General features: G+C 39.8%; 1 protein-coding gene across 1 annotated transcript in view; it reads right to left on the bottom strand.

Annotated features, from left to right (window-relative positions):
• Nucleotides 1-19,787, bottom strand: part of LOC129133131 (chondroitin sulfate proteoglycan 4-like) — a 37,172-nt gene extending 17,385 nt beyond the window's left edge. Inside the window, exons 1-6 of the mRNA XM_054652752.2 lie at nt 19,598-19,787; nt 14,178-14,341; nt 10,020-13,580; nt 8,699-9,169; nt 7,720-7,896; nt 1,712-1,910 (exon numbers count right to left, since the gene is read on the bottom strand). Coding sequence (XP_054508727.2) covers nt 1,712-1,910; nt 7,720-7,896; nt 8,699-9,169; nt 10,020-13,580; nt 14,178-14,341; nt 19,598-19,676 — 4,651 coding nt within the window. The 5' untranslated portion in view covers nt 19,677-19,787. The remainder of the gene's footprint in view (nt 1-1,711; nt 1,911-7,719; nt 7,897-8,698; nt 9,170-10,019; nt 13,581-14,177; nt 14,342-19,597) is intronic.
• Between the last annotated feature and the right edge of the window lie 213 nt (nt 19,788-20,000).

The raw sequence follows: 20,000 nt of genomic DNA, 5'->3' as shown, positions 1-20,000 counted from the left end.
CACTTGCAGTAAAAAACACACTGAGAATGAAGAGTCATTGCCATGTACAGGTTTAAAAACTGCATACTGCCATGGGGAGTAGCCAGAGGATGGAAGAGCTGCCTCAGTCAAGAAGAACCTGTGCTTTTGGAAAGGGTTGAAGTGAGTAGGAAGAGTAGACAGGGGTACTTCCAAGAGGAGACAAAGTAGCCAGCACACACTGTAAGACTGATAACAAGGAACAGAGGAAACATAGAGAAAAGGGATAAAAAGCTGAATGACAGCAACAACATAAGGAAAGGCCCCAGGTAAGGCTGGAGGCAATAAGATGGGAGTAACAACTACATTTCCAGCAACAGGTCAAGATGAAGGAGGGAGGAAAACCACTGACCAAGAAATGCAAAGAAGCAAAATGACCAGAGTACTTTGCGAAGCACTGGAGACCATAAGGCTGAGCAGACAGCAAAGCCAGAGCAGCTGCAAAACCTGACACACAAGCCGGGTAATTTTATGTTACAAATTTACTCTACAACATTCCCACTCATTGGAAAATGAAATTTTCTGTTCTTTTCAGTTTTATTAATCAAGATTCACTCTCTAGGACTACATATGTGCATTTGCCCTTTCTGGAACACACAGCAGATTAATTTCCCCACACTTAACCCTGTCCTACCATCATCATAGGGCTTCTTACATGTCAAAGTCTCCCTTGGAACAATTTAAATAGCTTGGCTCACTTCTATCATGCTCTTGAACTTTTATTTCCTGACCAAATTATTTGAGCAGGATACTTACAGCTCACCAGCAGCTGATTGTAAAGCAATTTCAGCAACACATATGCACCTTGCAAGACATCATAAGGCACAGTACGTCAGCCTCATGAAGACAGCACAAATCTGGAGTGACTTCTGCACCCAAGGGAGCACAGCCTGCCTCAGGGCTGGTAGGAGAGCAGTGTGTCTCTTCTATCTCCATCCCAAAACAATGATTTATTCCTTCTGTAGCAACTCCTTTCTTCTTTCAACTGAGGCAAGTAGTAATACAGCTGGAGCAGAAAACAGGTAGCTATCACCCTGTGAAAGCCCTACCTCTTCTGGCGGGAACCCCACTGGGAAGTTCTTTCCTGTGGCTTCCCATTACTGCCACTCAAGAATGCATGAAGCTGCCCCAACTTCTTTATTCCCCACACATTCTTCCACATGAAAAAAAATCCCTGATCTCTAGCTCTGGACAATAAGAGAAAGAGTCAATGTTTAAAACTTAATTCTTTCAGAACCTGAAAGGGACACTGACATCACACAGATGAACCATAACTTCATCATCCATCACTGCACTATGGCAGGTATCTGTGAGACTGCTGGTCCATGAACAGCTCTGTACTGTAGCAAGACAGAAAGGCTTCAGGAAATTTTCTATCACAGTAGTCAAAAAAATGGATTTCCTATCTCTGAAAGGTGCATGGAAATGTTCCCCTACTGCAAAACTGCTTTCAGAAAGAAGGCTGCTATCTAATGAACCAAAAGAACATCAAGGTTTCTCAGTGAGCACACATTTAAATAGACATCTTGTTTAGTTTTAGAGATAATGTATAACCAGTGTATAATACTTCACATAACCAGTGTTCCAAGATCTTTGTGACATTACAATGGGATCTTTAATGCATTACAAACACAAATATACTGAATAGGAGCATTATTCTGGTATCAGATGTGATATTTTTGAAACCACATACCATTGTGTACAAATACCAGCTGCCCTTTAATTATGTGAGCCTGGGTAAAAGTAAGGATGCTCTTGTTTGGAGAAGATTTCAGAGCCAAGTGTCCATTGCTAGGTGGAGTAATAGAATACACCAGTTCTGATGGTGAGGAGTCCTTGTCTTCTGCACAGAGGTCATCAACAGTTATTTCTGTGACTGAACCCACCCAGACCTAGAAAAGCAAAAACAATTTTAAAAATAAATAAAGAAAATGCATACAAAAGAAAATTGGAACAACAGGAGACAAGGGATGGGGATGGATGACACATGACTCCAAGAAAAAGGAAGAATAAAGATTTGTGCTGTGCAACACTCGGAGCTATAATAGGTTTCCTAACTGTTCATCCAAATCTCTGATCACAGACTGGCATAGCTCATCCTGGCAAATAGTCTGTAAAATACAAGACCTTGAAATAATACAAGCAAACACACCCTACACCAGTTAAGAGTTTCAGACAGTTGGAGTGCAAGTGCTCTAAATTCTCAGAAACATAACAAAAATTGTATTATGATAACTGAGTCAAGGAACTGCTTTCCAACACATACACATGAATATTAGTGTCATGTATTTCACAGCAGGTAAGACTCTGAGTATGTTCAACTTTCACCAGCAGAAAAGATGAAAGAAAAACAGCCTGGGGACAGCACAAACTCTAATACAAATGGAACAGTTCTTGTAGCTGCACTATTTTCTTCTAGTTGAATGCACCAGAGGCCCTTTTTTAGTGCACTAAAAACTCAGAGACACTCGGAGCACTCAGGGATATGAAACAACCAATGCCTCCTCCAACAACAGCTGCCTATCATTTAGCAGGTTACAATTGCAGAAAAATAGTTAACTAGTTTTGAGAAAGATGGTATAAAAACCATTATTTACTTCTGGTAAATACAAAGCTGGAGCACATTCTAAGTCTAACTTCAGAGGAGAGCCACAAGATTGATAAAAGGACTGGAGCACCCCTTCTAGAAGTCAGGCTGAGAAAATGGAGGCTGTTCAGCCTGGAGAAGAGAGGGTTGTATGGGGACCTCACAAACACCTTCCAGTACCTGAGGGGGCCTACAAGGAAGCTGGAGAGGGATTCTCTGACAAGAACCGGAGTGCCAGGGCAAGAAGGAATGGGTACACTCTGAAAGAGGGGAAATTCAGTGAGGTATTAGGATAAAATTCTTTACTGTGAGAGTGGTGAGATACTGAAACAGGTTGACCAAGGAGGTTGTGGATTCCCGAATTCTGGCAGTGTTCAAAGCCAGGCTGGATAAGGCTTCAAGCAGCCTGGTCTAGTGGGAGATGTTCCTGCCCATGGCAGGGGGAGTTAGATGATCTTTGAGGTCCCTTATTTCAAGCAGAAAGGACTGCCCTCTGGGTTTCATTCCTATCTGACTGGGTAATTTCTTGTTTGGAAAGGATAAGCAATGGCCTATTTTGTTCTTCATCTCTGCTGCATATATCTGGAAATGCAGACAGAAGTGCTAACAAAGAACAATACATATTTATCTCAACATGAAGTGAAATTTCTAAAATATTCACTACATCAATATCAATTATTTCCATACACATTTTATAACATAGCGTAAAATCTTAACAGCCTAAACCTTTAAATACCTCAGCTCGAGCTTCAAAACACACAGCATCATTCCTCCCTGTCTTCCCAGGGTCTAAGTACACTTAATAAATATCTGGTAGTAACATCACACCAAATGGTTGAAGGGGACACATGATCCTTAATAAAGAGCATTTTACCTCTACCAGAGCCAAAAATCAGCAATCACAATTCACTAAATATTAATTCTATTTTTAACATGAACCATGAAAGAAAACATTTTAAGAGACTGAAATTTGTGCCACCACACTTCAACAGAGGAAAGATTTGATCCTACATTGTGTCACAAAATATGTGCCATGGAAAAAGAGGTACTAAAATGAAGTTTGATTTTTTTTCTAATCAGAAGAAGTTTGAAAAGTAAGTTTATAATAAAAAATACCTTTCAACTAACAAATAGTTATTTTCTCCCCTGAAATATGTATTTTGCTGTAACGTAATTACTAATATTAACTTTTGATAAGGAATGGCACTTATGGCACAGAATGACAACTAACAGCACAGGGTGACTTAGTGAGTGGCACCAAATAAGCACATCAGTGTCACAGGTTTTGCACTGAGACATTTTATTTTGTCTCAGTAGTACTTGTGTAATTATTTTATGAAGAAAATAAAAGGTCACATACAGAATATGCAAAGAAATAAAATTATAATGGACACATGTTATTACAAATGACTCACTAACTTTCAAGTTATTTTCCTTACTAAAGGAAAAAAGAATTAAAATTTCTAATTATAGAAAACAGTTTTTTCTGTAATGTCAGTATTTAATTCTGTTGTCTCAGCACACTACCACTTAATGCTTTTTAAGTACTATACATGGCCTGCAACATGATCCTTGAAGAATGAAAGTTCTAAGAGCTAAAAGAACCATAGGGAAGCAAACACTGAGAACACAGCAGAGTGTTACAAGTATATTATTTTTCATATCTGAGATCAAAATCTCCCTGAAGAGCACCATGAAAATTGTATCTGAACCTCCATGATGTAGCATGACACTGATTTTTCATGTGCCTAACATATTCCACAGGCATAGTCCAAAAAAAGGTTCATGACCTTGCTGATGTAAAATAATTTATTCTGCTCTACTTACAGGATTCAGCTCATCAGTATCTCTTGCATGCCACACATTCTACCAGACAGTCTGTATTCACATTTTAACACTTTAGAGAGCAATTTAGAGAAAACAACACAAATAATCAGTTTAAATTTGTGCTTTTTAAAAAAAAACTAATTCTAGGAAAATATAGCCCTCTTGTGGCAGCAGAAGAATACAGTCATTTCATAGCATTGCCACCCATGTAATTAAACACGTATAATTGCAGCATATAATGCCAGAATAGTGATTTTCTTCAAAACATCCTTTTTCCTTTACCCATTCCCATTTCAGAAAAAAGAAGTCCATAGAACCTGCGGAAATTTTAAGAAATTATATCTAAAATGCTATTAATTTAAGTTTCTAAATAAAAATACATCTCACAAATTTGTTGCAATGGAAAGTATTTAAATTAAATGGATTACAGAAGTTCTCAGGACAGTAAAACTTTCTGCATCTCAGATGTTACGTCATAAATTCTGAGCCAGAAAAAAAAAAACAAACCAAAACCAAAACACTTTAAACCCTCGTTTACTTCTGCTTCCTAGAAAAAAAACAGAGAAAAATTCCCAAAATGGTTGGATGTCTGTCACTCTGAAACTCCCCCCATGGTGCTCATAACATTGATAGCAACAGACAAGGCTGTTTGAAGAAGGGATGTTATGGCTGTCTCTGAAGTGAGGAAGCTAGAATTAGACTCATTTAGCATGTGTGCACACACCCAAAGTTTCTTGAATTTGGACAGAAGCCCAAAGGCCTAAATTAACTTCCACATGCCCACAGCAACATCACTGGCCTCTTCACCCCTTGACATGTACTTCTTCACATAAGCTACTTCTCAGCAGCAGATGCCATATCCTAGCCTGTATTTTTAATCATTCAGCATTTCTTTCTCACTCTTTGTACTGCGATCTGCAAAATTTCTGAGGTCCTAAACTTCAGTCAACTCCAACAGTTCTAGCAGACTTCTGTTTTTACAGTAGTGGTCAGTCATTTTATACTTTTGTATACATTTCCAACCTTACAAAATAGATAAAAGAGCTACTGAGTTTTTAAAAGCAACATTGTCTATTATTCAGTATCTAACATTAGCAATGTTCTTGAGGAGCACAGACTGTTTGGCTGAACGTGGAGCCAGCCACCATCACCCTACACAGGAATGCCCATCTCATCTCAATATTTAGGAGGACTAAGGAAAACCCATTTTCTTCCATCCACTGAGGATGTACCAGTTTGATTCGAGGAAGACTCATCTCAGCATTTTCCTCCCATCAGATAACTTGACTGCCAAATTTGTTTTAGATTGCATGTGAATCCACCATATGTGTACATAATGGTAGCCACTCACAACAGATACAAACTTGATTTTTCAACAATAGCTTTTGCATGATTAGCAGAACCACAGGCACAAATGCAGCATCCTGGTTCTAGTACACAGACTGCCTCCCCAGTAGAGAGGACCAGCTCTGTGTAGGTGAAGCTTTGTTAATCCTGCTCTTGGGAAGCCTAGATTCACAGATATTTTTAGAAAAATCCATAAGCTGCATTGCAGTGCACTACACAGCCTTAGATCTTTTTAACAGACTGCAATTCCAGCAGTTCAATGCCAACAGTTTAATGCCAGCAATGCACCAGAACGGAGACCCCAAAAACTTGGCTGAACATGGTGCTCTCTTCTCTGTGACTAGACAAAGATGCTGCATGCTGTGCTGATGTCTGTAGAGTACTACTGTGATTACTTAAACCAGGGAAGATTGTGCTCTGTGCCACCCAAATGTTTGTTAATGCAGTCTGCCCTTCTGTCAGCATTCTCTGAACAGGGCAGGCTATCTTCTGTTGTGGGCATCTGCAGATTATCTGCTTCCACTGTGAAGCTGTACAATACTTACACTACAGCTAGTTTAAAAATTATGTATTTTTTCATATGAAGAGATGTGAAATATACAACACAAGGTTACCATTATCTTTAGGGTAATACACTCTCCCTCTTCAACACACAATTAACTACATAAAATTAAATGCATGTTTTGGTACCACCCATTTATAAATTGCAACACAGAGCACTGGGAATGATTGCAGCTTCAAAATATCCTGCTTATCTTCTTTCAAGCCTATTCCTAAATACCTTCTCCATGTTGATGTCTTCCAGCTGGTTTACTGTGACCACTTAGCTGACCATGTTAATTTCATCCTGATTTTTGGAGTCACTTAATTTGTTTTTACTCATCAGATCTCAGACTGAAAGTCTTTACATGTGGGGAGGTTTTTGGGCACAGAGTCCTTACTAAAATGGTTCTCATTACTGACTGCTATTGTATCACAAACAAATACTATACCAATATGTCCTGGTTTAAATACTATACAAAAACAAAATAATTAATCAATCTAAAAATGCACTGAAACAGTAGTCACTTCTGTAGTGGTAGATAACTTTTCAAAGATCTGTAAATTAAAAAGTCAGCTATGGTTATTAAGAGCTGAAGGTAGCTTTAGCTAAAGGTATCTTTAAAATTTTCTTCAGGATTTTCTGGGGAGAAGGCAGTTAAAAAAAGATAACATGTTTTTTCTTAGCTCACAGTATCACACTGTAATATTGTGGAGTAATAGCTTCAGTGATTGGACTAATATTTTGATGACCCTAGATTTCCACAGACTGCATTACATTATTGCAACTTTTTAAAAGAGAACCACTCCTGCTTTAAGAGATACCCAACACATAATAAATTCTCTCTTGTCCCATCTTACTGGCATATCTGGACAAGAGCAGGCAGTAGAATGTACTTCAGCAGGTCTGACCCTTTAGTGCACTTCATGGCAAGAGGCATAGGGTTGGAAGGCTGAGCAAATACAATAGTGAAAAGTTGGCATTCTCATTCTCATCACTATTCTTGGTACTTTCCTAAGTTACATGTTCATTAACAGCCCTCAAGACACCTCAGCAAACAACACAAAAATATAACAAACATCCAGGTGCAAGCCATCCACCCTCACAAGCCCTACATCAGTCCAAGAGACTTCACATAACTTTAAGATTAAAAGAATGCTCATTCAGCCATCTAGATAAACTTTACAACAGCCAAAATAGTTCTCCATGTCTAAAATCTTCCTAAATACAAATAACCTATGTACTGCCTCCTATCATTAGCATTAATTTCTCTAAACCGAAGGACTACTACATATTATACTAACTATCCTACCAGACACAAGTCTGTTAATGAAGGTGCATTAAATGGCATCAGAATTAATGGAATTATTTTAACACTCCAAAAGGTTGACAAACATACCTGAAGAATTCTGTTTACTTTTACAACAGGAGCTTCATCATTTACTGCAGTAACAGTTATAAACACAGTTCGGGGTAAACTCTGTTTCCACAACTCCGTGTTATTTACTATCACAGTAAAACTGTCCATCAGTTCTTCACTGTCATCATGAACATAGTAGATTAATTCTTGTTCCACCTGAAAAATATAACAAGCTGAAAAACTAAAGAGGCTAGAAGAAAATAAATGTCACATTGAAAAACATCCTAGTCATGGCTGTCTGTATTTATTCTATGAACATTTTGTTTATGATGTAATATCAGATTGCACCTCTATCTTTGCTCCATTCACAATAGTAAATTTTACTGCTCATCTGTCCATTCCTCTAGTCAGAATATCTTGCCAGTCTTGGCATTCTTTCCTTCCTCCTGAAGGAAAAATGGAAATCCAACCCCACTATATTTAACAATGTTTCCTGGAATCTATAAACTGAACACAGAGCTAGTAGTAGATGGTGACCTATGATACCATCTTGCTTCTTGGAGCTGAATTACTGAAAATTAGCACATTGTGCATATAGTGGCTATCTGTGAGCAAAGAAATTACCTAAAAAATTACTTTTTTCCCCACTTTTCTACTTGTTCAATCTACATAGCACTTCCTCTGGTCTTTTCAAAATGCACCCAGTCTCGCATTTCCAGAGGGCAAAATCTGGAACTATCTACAACTCTGCCTGAATGTGAGTGGCCCATCAGTCTACTGTGGCTACAGTACATTAGTCTGTGCCAATAGTGCCATCAAGAAAGTGATGTGGCTCCCCACAACAAGGCAGCCTCCCTCCCCACTCCAAAGACCAGACAGAAAAAAACAGAAAGATCTTTAACTCAAGGCCAGAATAAAGGTCAAACTCCTGTATCTCACTACCCTCACAAAATCTCACAGCTTTCAGCAAAGCAAATAATTAATCAAGACTATGTCTAAGAAGATCTAAAGACATTACCTGTTTTCTGGTAAATGTGGCTAACTTTATTCCAGGAACACGAGAGTTTTCAACATACCCATGTTTTGGCTGCTCAGTTAAAATGAATTCACAGCTGAGTCCTGCAAAGTGTCCACTAGAAATTTTTAAATAGTCTTCCACCAGGGCTTTTGAGCCCCCTTCAAATACTGTAAAATTCTGTACTTCCAGTGGAATCATTCTGGGGATGATGTCTACAGAGATCTCTATTCCACTCACTGTTCTGACACCATTGGTCACATCCAGAAAAAAATGGTCATGTAGTTGGTCAGAAACTGTCTGCACATACTGAACTTTGCCCTCGTCGACATCTTGCTGTGTGAAGCTCAAAGCTGGCCTTTGGTCAGAACTGAGATAACTTTCTTCCAAGGAAAACTTCCGAATGTATCCATGTACTGGAAGCTGTCTTACTGTGAACACAATCTCAGATGGAGGACTATTTTCATGAACAACCTTCAATTCAAGAACATATCCCAAAATTATTCAAATGGAAGTGGGAGAAATTCTATAATTCTCTTCTGAATTTTTCACTTTTAATTCTGGGATTGTCTACCTAACTAAACTGGCACTTAGTTGGATTACACAGTTCCCAAAACAATATAATAGTTTAAGCAGACACATGTTAAATAAAGGTTGCATGGGAGCCATTTTGCAACCCCAAATATGTTTTTTAAGTTTTTAAAAGGAACGTACTGCATAATTACCTACTGGCCTCACATCTACAGATCCCTGCCTGAAACAAGGAATTCAGGATTTCAGCAACATGCAGCCAGAGCCCTCTCGTGGTGGCTTCTGGAAGGCTACACACAAAAATTGGGCAGAGAAGAATTAATCACACAGAAATGGCCTCAGGCTTGAGACTTATTTTTTTTAAATTTTGGATGTCACTCTTAAACGATTTTAACTGGGCCAGCTCCAAATTAAATCAAAAAAACTCCTTTCTTCCTTGGCATTTCCCATCAGCTCAATTAAGACCAATTACATGGAGTACAAATAATTGTTACATCTAAAACAAAAATATACATGCAGAATCTCCAAATGATCATTTTCTTATGCACCAATATGTAAGAGAGTCAAAAACTATGGCCAGTATTTTCTTTAACAGGATCCATTTTCCTTCCTAAAAATGGAAGCTTGCTAGTGTCAGTTTCTCCTGAACTAAGCACCCAGAATGCAGTCATATTAGTGGCAATCAAATGGAGTTAAAGAAGACAAGACACAAACTAAAGACACTGCCAACAGCTAAAAGAACTGAGGAAAACTTACTACAAGTTTGGAGGAACGGACAACACAGTTAACCTACTTGCAGTTTTCCTTTACTGATTTTAACTGGTTTTCCTTCTTCAACCAAGAGATTGTTTCTGTTCACAATCCTTGGTGGCTGCTGCTGACTTTCCAAGTACACGCGAACCTGTAGTCCAGCATCCAGATGGACATCTCCAGCATGGACTGTAAAGTTAAATGTGTCAATAAGGTTGTTGCTGTCATCATGTCTGTAGGTCACATGTCCCTCTATCAGATCAAGCTGAGTAAAGGAATCCTTTAAGACATTATTCACATATATTCTTCCGTATTTTGGGAAAGAGAGTATCTTGTATGTAAGTTCATGATCATTTCTTATGTCTTGGTTTGTAGTAGCACTGAGGTTAGCTGTTGAAAGAGTTTCTTCTTTCCCTTTTTGAACCAACAATCCTGTATTATTTACCAACTTAACATAAGGGTCGGTGGCATTAACTTCCAGAAGCAAGGAAGTATAGTGCTTGCCATCAGTCACAAAAAGCACAAAACGCCCAAAATCTGCACCATGGTGCATAAACAGGACTTGCTTTTGCTCCAGGTCCACTTGTTTGAATTGGAAGAGTCTATGCAAAGTATCATTTGTTAGCACCAAGTCCCCATTGGAAATACCACGTCTAGTATATAGCAACTGTCCATCATCAAAATCAGAATCAGGATCATGATAGCAAAGATCTGCCAAAGTTAATAATCGCTGCCCATTTCTCACTATGTCAAATATCTTATCAACTACGCGAACTGGCTTCTCATCATTCTTCAGTTGGATGGAAATATAGAATCTGATTTCTACTGACAAAGGTTCTACTTCTGGATCAAAGCTTACCCCCTTTCCTGATTCTTTGCTGTAAGCTCTGATAAGAAGTTCATCAAACACGGTCTCAGAATCATCATGCACATACATAAGGCACTTATCAGTTATATCTTTATTAGTGAAAGTTGTAAGATTGTCATTATTCTCAAATGAACCAGAAAAATTAGTAAGTTTTAATTTCCCATGCTTAGGAAACTGTATAACTTCATATTGGAAAGTTTTATTATCTGGTGTTTGCACAAATAGTTTTGTGCTTGTTATTAATTCTCCTTCCCCTTCAACAACATTAAGGCCATTGTTAGTCAAAATAATGTTTCGGAAATCTGATTTGATGTAGACTTCAAAGTCATAGAAATTTGAATCCAGATACTTTGTAGAAATGAGAAATCTAAATGAATCATAGCCTTCATGGTACTGGCTGATTAATTCATATGCCACTTTTCGATCAGTAATATCTTTTTGGCTAAAGACTGAACCTTCTTTCAAAGGCTGGTCATTAAGCAGTATCTGTCCATTCTTTGGTAGGGACAGAAGTTTGAAATGAAGCTCATCTTCAGGTATTTCTAGATCTGCAATCACAGCAAACAGATTATCAGAATTCAAGTACTTCTTTTTTGGTTTTTCAATTTCTAGAGGAGCATGTTTCAATAGATTGTACCTTAACCATTTCACTCTGATTGGAAATGTGTGCTCTTCACTGAGTCTGTTTCCTATGCTAACTTTGAACTTAAATTGGTCAGTAATGTTTTCCAGCTGAATGTCTTTAAAAGTGCTACAGTATCTCACCCGGTTGCGCTGAAGAGAGCGCTGAGAAAAAGAGCTGACTTGCTTCCATACCCCCCTTGAATGCTGCCTTTGGACCTGACCAAAGTGAGGTGGCTCTGTGATCTCATACCATATCTCCAGTTCCTGGAGGACAGCATTTGTTTCAACTGCCAGATGCCTAGGTCTTATAAGAGCTGTAACACCTTGGAGGAGATTTATTCCTGAGTTGTTGACAACTCTGTAATCCAAAGGAACTGCCATGACACGTAACACAACAGTGTTGCTCACCTTCTCACCATCACTTGCCCTGAGAACAATCCTTGAGTTCCTGACACCTGTGTGGACAAAGAAAACAGTGCCTTTGTCTAAATCCTCATTAGAAAAAGTAGTGATAGCTTTTCCAGGATGCCTTGAATTTTCTAAAAATCCTGCATCTGCATTCAGATTTCCAAGCACTGAAAGTCTGAGACCCACAGAATCGGTATCTTCATCTAGAACCTTTATCAGGTCATTAGTCAAACGTTTCTTTGAGTTCTCTAAGAGAAGAAGCAAGTTTCCCTCAGGAAGTATGATCTCAGGTGCATCATTTACTGGAGTAACAGTAATGCTAAACATATGCTGCTCATTTCCTTGCAAATATGGAGGCACAATCTTCTCACTGCTGGCAGAAATGGAGAAATTAAAATAATCGTAAGTGTCCTCAGAGCCATCATGGACATACAGAATCTTCCCTTGCCACACATCCTGCATAGTAAATGTATTTACCTCCTGCAATGGTTCAACATTCAGTTTCAAGTGTCCATGAGAGGGTGGTTTCTTTATATCAAAAAGAATTTCTGACTGATTAATTCCTAATTTCTGAAAGTCTAAGTTAACTTTAATATGCTTAGATTCAAGTGAAGCTTGTTCACCCTCTAGCACAATCAAGTTACTCAGAACTAAAAGGTGGCTTTTGTCTTCCTTGCCCAGAGAAATCGAGCTTTCATGGGAAATGGCAAATACAGGAGCTGCTTTCACAGGAGGGTTCTTTTCAGCTGTCTCTAAAGAAAGATTTGCTTTTAAAGAACTTGGCAGTTCACATCCAGCTGAAATGTCCTTAGTTACTAGAACATTCTTCAGTGATTTCTTTTCTGAGTTGGCTTTCAGGTTCCCTAAGCAGCCTTTGAAGGATCCTCCTCTGGCGTACTTCCCAGATACTGAGATTAACTTCATCACTTCTGATCGTATGCTGTCATCCACGCCACCTACAAAGAAGGATCCCTTCAGAAGGGGCAACTTACTCTGGGGAGGTAATGACTTTTTCACAGTTTCTTCATCCAATGTTAGCTGCAAATATTCTGCAGTAAATTTCAGTTTGATGTAGTGCCAACGACTATCATTGACTGACCTATGAGAAGAAAGATGGGTTCTACTTTCATGTTTTCCAACATAAGCTTTAATTAAACCATCTTCCATTTCCATTGCAATGAAATCTCCTGCTTGCCCAGGCTGGTAAAGCAGCAAGCCACGTGCAGCTGAGGTTTGTAAAGCATACTCAAAGATTCCCTCGTTGTCCATATTCCATGAGGGGAAAGAAATATAGGACCTGGAACTGAAGAAACTAATAGGTTCTTCTTCACCTGCAAAGAATTCATCACTGCACCCCACTGAAACTTCATGGATGTTTTTGAAGCCAGGAGAAGGTCTCAGAGGCATCAGAATGTCTACCTGATTGAATGACACACCATCAATACATCCTCGGAAACTGGGTAGTGCTCCAACAAGGTAGGGAACATCAAGTTTACCAGTACCACCTATGTAGAAGCCATAATCAATGTTTAATTCATAAAGAATTCCAGGCATTTTTACACTAGTTCTATCATGTTTATCAATTACCAATGTGACATTATCATGTTCATGATGTAGTTCAACAAGGTGCCAAGCCAAATCATTCAGCTGAGATCTTTGCTGAGAATGCAGTACTCGTTCTCCCACACCAAAGTTAATTCTCAACTGCAAGAGACGGAATTTTAAGTATAAAAATTCAAAATTATCTTTTTCACAATCATACATTAAGATATAGTTAACACATTAATTTTCATATATTTTCACACTAACCATATAATTTACAAAATAGATTTGAAAAAATAAAATCCTAATAAAATTCTGTGTTTACTTGTCATCACAGATGTTTGAATAACTGCAGAAGAAGCAATGGACTCCACTGCAATTCTGCTAGAAACAACAACTCCTGAGAGCCCAACTGAAAGTGATCTTTCAAATAGATCAAATAGATTACCTTGCAGAAATACAATTAGATCAAAGCATTTTCTGTAATGCTAACATCATCAAATCTGAAATTTTGTCTCTGCTGAACCTCATGCTTTGAACACAACAATCTTAATTTTAAGATCTAGAGATCTCAAAGGCTATAGAGATATAACTGTAAGAAATAAAAGCCATACTTTGAAATTATCAATTATATTAAGTGACATTTCAATTTCTCTGAACAGCAACTTGTTTAGATATCTTGTTAGAGATAACAGCCTTAAGAAAAACTCTGATAAGCACAGGCTACACATAATTTTTAGCTACAGTTACAAAGCATACCTGTACATATCCTGAGCGCAGCTCCATTAAACAATAATCGGTCTTCCCAGCTGCAAGAAGAAGCAGTCCCTGTGGCTGGCTTGTTCGAAACTGCAACTCTAAGGATGTCTGAGGGGATGCTTCTGCCATGTTCAGCTCCACAAAGCTACCACCATAAAATGATACTGAAAGAAATAAAGGAAAAGAAATAGGAAACTCAATCACACACACACACACAAAAAAAATCTGTCTTTCTCATTCATACCTATATATATGTAAACAATTTATATTATTTTCTATATACTTATTCACATACAAATGAAAATAAATCTCAGATACCAAATTCACCTGTCCAAGCAATTTAATAAGAGGCCAATGGCCATACCAGAGTGGACAAGGGATGAATACAGCCCAGTTTTCTTATCTCCAACAATAATGACTGGAATGGTAAGAACCATGCAATCATACTGAAAAATTTTTTCAAGTATTCCTTAATTTTTGTTTGTTTGTTTCAGGTCTTTTCCTGAGCTTGTCACACCCCGTCTATTTTGGAGTTGCAACAGAATTTCTCTATGAAGTATTCCTCTAGTTTCTCTTTGGACACATGTTCATCTACAACATGCTCTTACATCTCCATCAGAGACAATCTATGTCACCTCTGCAGATAAGACCCACAAGTCTCCTGTCACCTGTGTCATTTTCAAATGTTTTCATCCCTCTCTTCCAGGCATAAGGGCTGCTAGCAGCATGGAGCCGGCAATGGGGGCTTCTACATGGGCTTTAGGCAGTCACAGGTGTAGGCCGTACGGGGGAGCTTTGACTATGAAGGCTAAGAGGAGGGCTAGGCATGCAGCTAGGCCTGATCAAGAAGAGTTTAATGTGGGGCGTTCCTCTTCTTTCCTGTATGCAACTTCCAACCACCCCACCATCCTGGTGGCCACCCGCTCAAATCTGAACAAGCCTCCTTCATTGTCTTCTCCCGTCTTTTCTGCTCTGAGGTACAGTAACATCAGTAAGAGTTTTCATGTGACTGCTCACTACTTTTACCATCCCCATTATTGCTATTTTGAACAACGCAACAGATCCAAGGACCAAATCCTCCAAAATTCTGCTGGTAACTTCTCTCTGACACATAAAAAAAAATGTAACAATCATCTACCACTCCTCCTGTTTAATCAATTACTTAATATACAAAGCCCTGCACTCCAATGAATGCTAAAAAGCCTTTGGCAGCAAACTTTATAAAAAGTCTTTCGAAACTCTAAATCTTGGTCACCTTGCCACCCCCATCAAGAAAACTCCAAGGGGTTTGTAAGTAACTTTTTAAAGATATCTTAAAGACTCATTCAAAATTGATCCATCTCACTTTTGCATCTTTTATAATTTGTTACAATACCTACAAATTTGAATTATGGATGTCAGGCTTACAGTCCCCTGGTAATTCTTGTTTTAAATATTAGCATAAAACCTGCCACCATCCAGGGAGTACCAGGGTACCAGGGAGTTTAAGCATGAGATCAGATATTACCCTTAGCAGCAAGTTATTTCATCACCAAGTTCTTTTAGGTCAACACCTCTCCTCCCCTTCCACCCCAAAAAAGGAGTTTCAGTTTGGGAATCTTCCCAATTAGCAGTAAATGCCATTAGTTGAGCTTCTCTGCAGCAGCCATGCCCTTTCTGAGTGCCTCTTTTATACTAGTAACTTAATCAACTGGCTGCATGGACCCTCTGCAGGGTTTTTGTTCTTGACATACTTAAAGAGGATTTAGTAAAAGCTTTGATTCCTTCAAGCTGATCCTTGACCTTTTTTTTTTTCCAGACATATCTATTTTCAAATTCCATCTGCCAAAGTTTATGATGCTTTCAGCTGTGTTTGGATACAGCTTGTAAGAACACCACCAGTTAAATATTTATTTTGCAGTTGTTAGCTTCATTCTGAAAGAATTTTCTCATTTTAAAATCAAGCATTACTACAGAGGACTTTTGAGGTTTAGATGTTCCAGTTCCTACATTAGCTGTCCCCTTGCTTAATCAAATACATTCTGACAACTCCTATAAAGTGTGACTTTGACTCTGAACTGGATTCTGTGCAGAGTACCAAATCAAAGACCTAATTTAGTAGCTCATTCATGAAACAACAATCAGTAATAGTATCTAAAAATTTGCTATAGGATATATAAGAATTCTACGTAGCTTTCCTAAGAGCAAGATTTCAGCAAAACTCACAGCCAACAACTATGTAATATCAAGTTATATTAAGTACCCAGAGAAATACAGGAAAGATCTTTACATTACTGAAATACATACATTTCTTCCAAAGAAAGAGTCACCACTCTGCCTAGAAAAACTGATCCCAAATGGAACAAAAAAGGAATGCTTTTCCAGCAGTTTGCTTCTAGTTTAAAAGAAGCATTCATCAAAAAGCTCAAATACACCTTGCAGGTTTTAGATTAAATTTATACACTGAGAGGACCTATTGTACGTAAAAATGTTATTCTGTGGGGCAAATAAAGAAAGACCTCCTCTTTAAAGCAAGTGGTGGAATAACATAACTAGAGACAAATCCCCAGTATAAATACGGACTAACTAATAAGACAGGAAATAGGTTAAATAATTGTAATTTTTTATATTATGCTAAATTCATATATTGGATTTTGGGGGAAGAAATTAGGCAGAGAGATTATGCATCACTCACTGCAATTTAGAGTAACTAGAATGAAGCTGTGAAGTCAATATTTTGCAGAGTACCACTGGGCAACAGTTTTATATTTATACTATATATGAATTTTCTGGAAAGAAAAAAAGAAACGTAAGTTAAACCTTCTGCCTTCCACAAAACTCCTCAGAGTCAGAATCCGTCACTGAAGGTGGGGCAGGTAGGCACTGATCCACCAGTTAACAAGATTTTGAGCCACCTACAGTGCCTTGGTATGATTTCTTTTACAGCTAGTAGAACCTTTTTATTATTTGTTTTGACACATTACTTGCCGTATCATAGATAAGATCAAATTCCATTGTTGAGATTGAAAAAAACATCACCACTACCACAGAATATATAATATGGTTTGCTCACAAATCTTACACTCTCCAAAACATGGTCCTGATATTTCAACCCACAGGAGCTGGATTAATGAAGCTTTGTTACAAGGACAAATAGCAAAAGTAATGCAGCAGAATGAGAGGTGAAAAAAACCTCCAAAGAATCAAAACAGGACAGTTTGTAATGAAAAAACATTCTTCCAATTTTTGTCTGCTTATCTAAACTGATAGCACATGGTATTAACAGAATGTACAGACAGAGGAAAAATGGAAGTGGAAAAGGAAGCTGCCAGATTCATTGGGAATGCCCTTTAAGGCTAAATATAACAATTATTCAAAAGGGAATTCTCAGGGTTGATTCACACTTTTTCAGTGTAAAATCTAGTGAGATTTTGAGGGTAAATCAAAAACTACCAGAGTGTGTAAGCCTCTTATACTCACCTAAAATGGACACAATGAAGAATATCCCTATGCTGCATTTACAAATGCTTTACACACCAGAAACAATGTTTAAAGGTCCCTTCCAAACCAAAGCATTCTATGACTTCCAGATAAAAGACAGTCTGTAGTTTAAGCACTGAATGTGAAATGAACAGTACTAATGTTATTTTCTGGTTCTATTACAGAAACTCACTGACAACTGAAGAGTTGAGAAAGTCACTTAAAACCTAATTTCAGTGTACTACCTATAAGAAGCTCATGGGTTTTTTCCTTCCCAGCCTTCGACTATTTTCTTTCCTTTTGCTAGATTGCCTCTGGGTGAGGTTATAGCTGTAACATCACCTGGAGTAAATGAAGAGAGCTGGATTTTAACAAGCTCTCCTGGTGATGAAGTCAGTCCACATGGCCTAGCAAATCTCAGCTTGAAGGCAGCTCAAGCAGAGCATCACAGGTTGGTGCACCTAGAAGCAGCAGGCTTGTGCTCCTACCAGGTGGTTTGGAAATGTATCATCTGGCTTTGCCTTGCACTCCCTGCAGCGCCAGGGACAGACGACACTACTATAACAACAAGCTATAAAGCACTGGTTGGCCTAACACCCCCATCAGTAATATCCACAAAACCCTTTGTCATGTCATTTAAGACAATGCTACTATTACTAGAGGTTGCCATTTCAGTGACACTCAAATCTTCTGACATCCTTGGTACGTCTGAGACATCTCTATGAAGAATAAAAAAATTCCTCCATCCACTCTGGCTGCAGGGTCTTCGCTCACAAAACTGATGAACATCACTTAGAGCTCCATCACTGAAATTCTCTCATGGAAAGAAAAGATGGGTATATTTCATTTACAGTATCTGAATTTAATCCTTTCATTAATCTCTTCATTAACTTCTGAGATAAAAACTATTTTTTTAAGGTTATAATTAAATATTAGTTTATTTCTAACCAGTCTTCTCAGCTAGTGAAAGAGATGCCACACAACCACAGAAACTGACCATTCGAGATTTCTAAAGAATGTTACAGCAATTGGTTTGTCTCATAGGGGATTACAGTGAGGAACAGAAGGTGGATGAAGGTGGATGAAAAACCATATTTCTTCAACTGCGTGCTAATCCAATAGTTTTTAAAATATATATTAGTAATAAACTTTATTAGCAGTCTTTCAAGCTCAAATTGCAATGCACTTCAAGTTACATCTCAAGAAGAAAAAGAATTTGCAGGTTAAGTTTTTGGCTGTTTCAGTGGTTTTGATGACTGCCCAAGACGCATACTTTAATGTGCATCACTACTGGTGAGGTGCCTGGCCTGTCTTGAAAAGCCAGACACAGGACAGCCGAAGCTGCATGCTAAAACCCAGATACCTGCAGCTGCTGGCTGATACTTATCACCGGGACTACTACTTCCCACGCACGGAGCAGGGAAGGAATTGCAGGGAATATTCCTGTTTCTACCTCAGCACTTTTCCTCATGACATACTAAAATTATGATAGGAGTTGGAGGGAAAAGGTGTACATCTACGTTGCTTGCAAAGCATCCACGTTTTTATTGGGAAGGGTAGCCATGTCAAGTCCCAGCGTCTCTGCAGCAGGAGAGGGGGCAGGTACAAGGCGGGTTCACATCGGAGCGGACAGCTCGGCCTTCACTCTCGGACAAGAGGACACCGCGCCCTCACAAAATGCCCGCCGTCCCACCACCTGTGCGCCGCCAGCGCCGCCAGCGCCGCCCGCCGCCCCCGCTCCCACTCCCGGCCAAGGGGCTGCGGCGGCAGCTGGGCCGAGCACGGGGCCCACGCCGCCCCACCGGGCCGGGGCAGGGCCACTCCCCGTCGGGCTGCTGCTTTCGCGGGAACACCGGCCACAAGTCGCTCCAGCGCTCCGACCAGCGCAGGCGCCGGGGCTGCGGCCGGGCCGCCCCTTCCCCGTGGGCGCAGGTGCCTTCCGGCCCCCGCCACAGCCCTACCTGCGAAAGTGGGCCGGCCGGAGGCCAGCAGCAGCACCAGCAGCGCCGGCCGCAGCAGCGCGGCGGGTGCGCCGGCCATGCCGGAGCCGCGGCCCGGCCGGGCTCCCCCAGAGCCGGCGGCGGTGGGGCCGCGGGGCAGCCCTGGGGAGCGGCGGGGTATGCCACGGCCCCGCTCCCCGCCCGCCGCCCGGGACGGCCTCCGCCCTCCTCCCCTCCTTCCCGCCTTCCTCACAGCGCAGACCCAGCGCCGGCCCGCCCCCGCTCCAGGAGCGCCGGCCTGGGACGGGAGAGGGGGCAGTGCTTTCCCAGAGCCTTGAGTGCCTTTCACGGCTGTGGGTTAGTGCGTGCTTCGGGCGGGACCTGCCGTCCCACTGATGTGGGTTACAGCGTGCTTCGGGTGGGA

The sequence above is a fragment of the Agelaius phoeniceus genome, chromosome Z (genome assembly GCF_051311805.1).
Source record: "Agelaius phoeniceus isolate bAgePho1 chromosome Z, bAgePho1.hap1, whole genome shotgun sequence".
Lineage (NCBI taxonomy): Eukaryota > Metazoa > Chordata > Aves > Passeriformes > Icteridae > Agelaius > Agelaius phoeniceus.
Note: the sequence above shows the minus strand (reverse complement) of the source record. Positions and strands in the feature narration are given on the sequence as shown.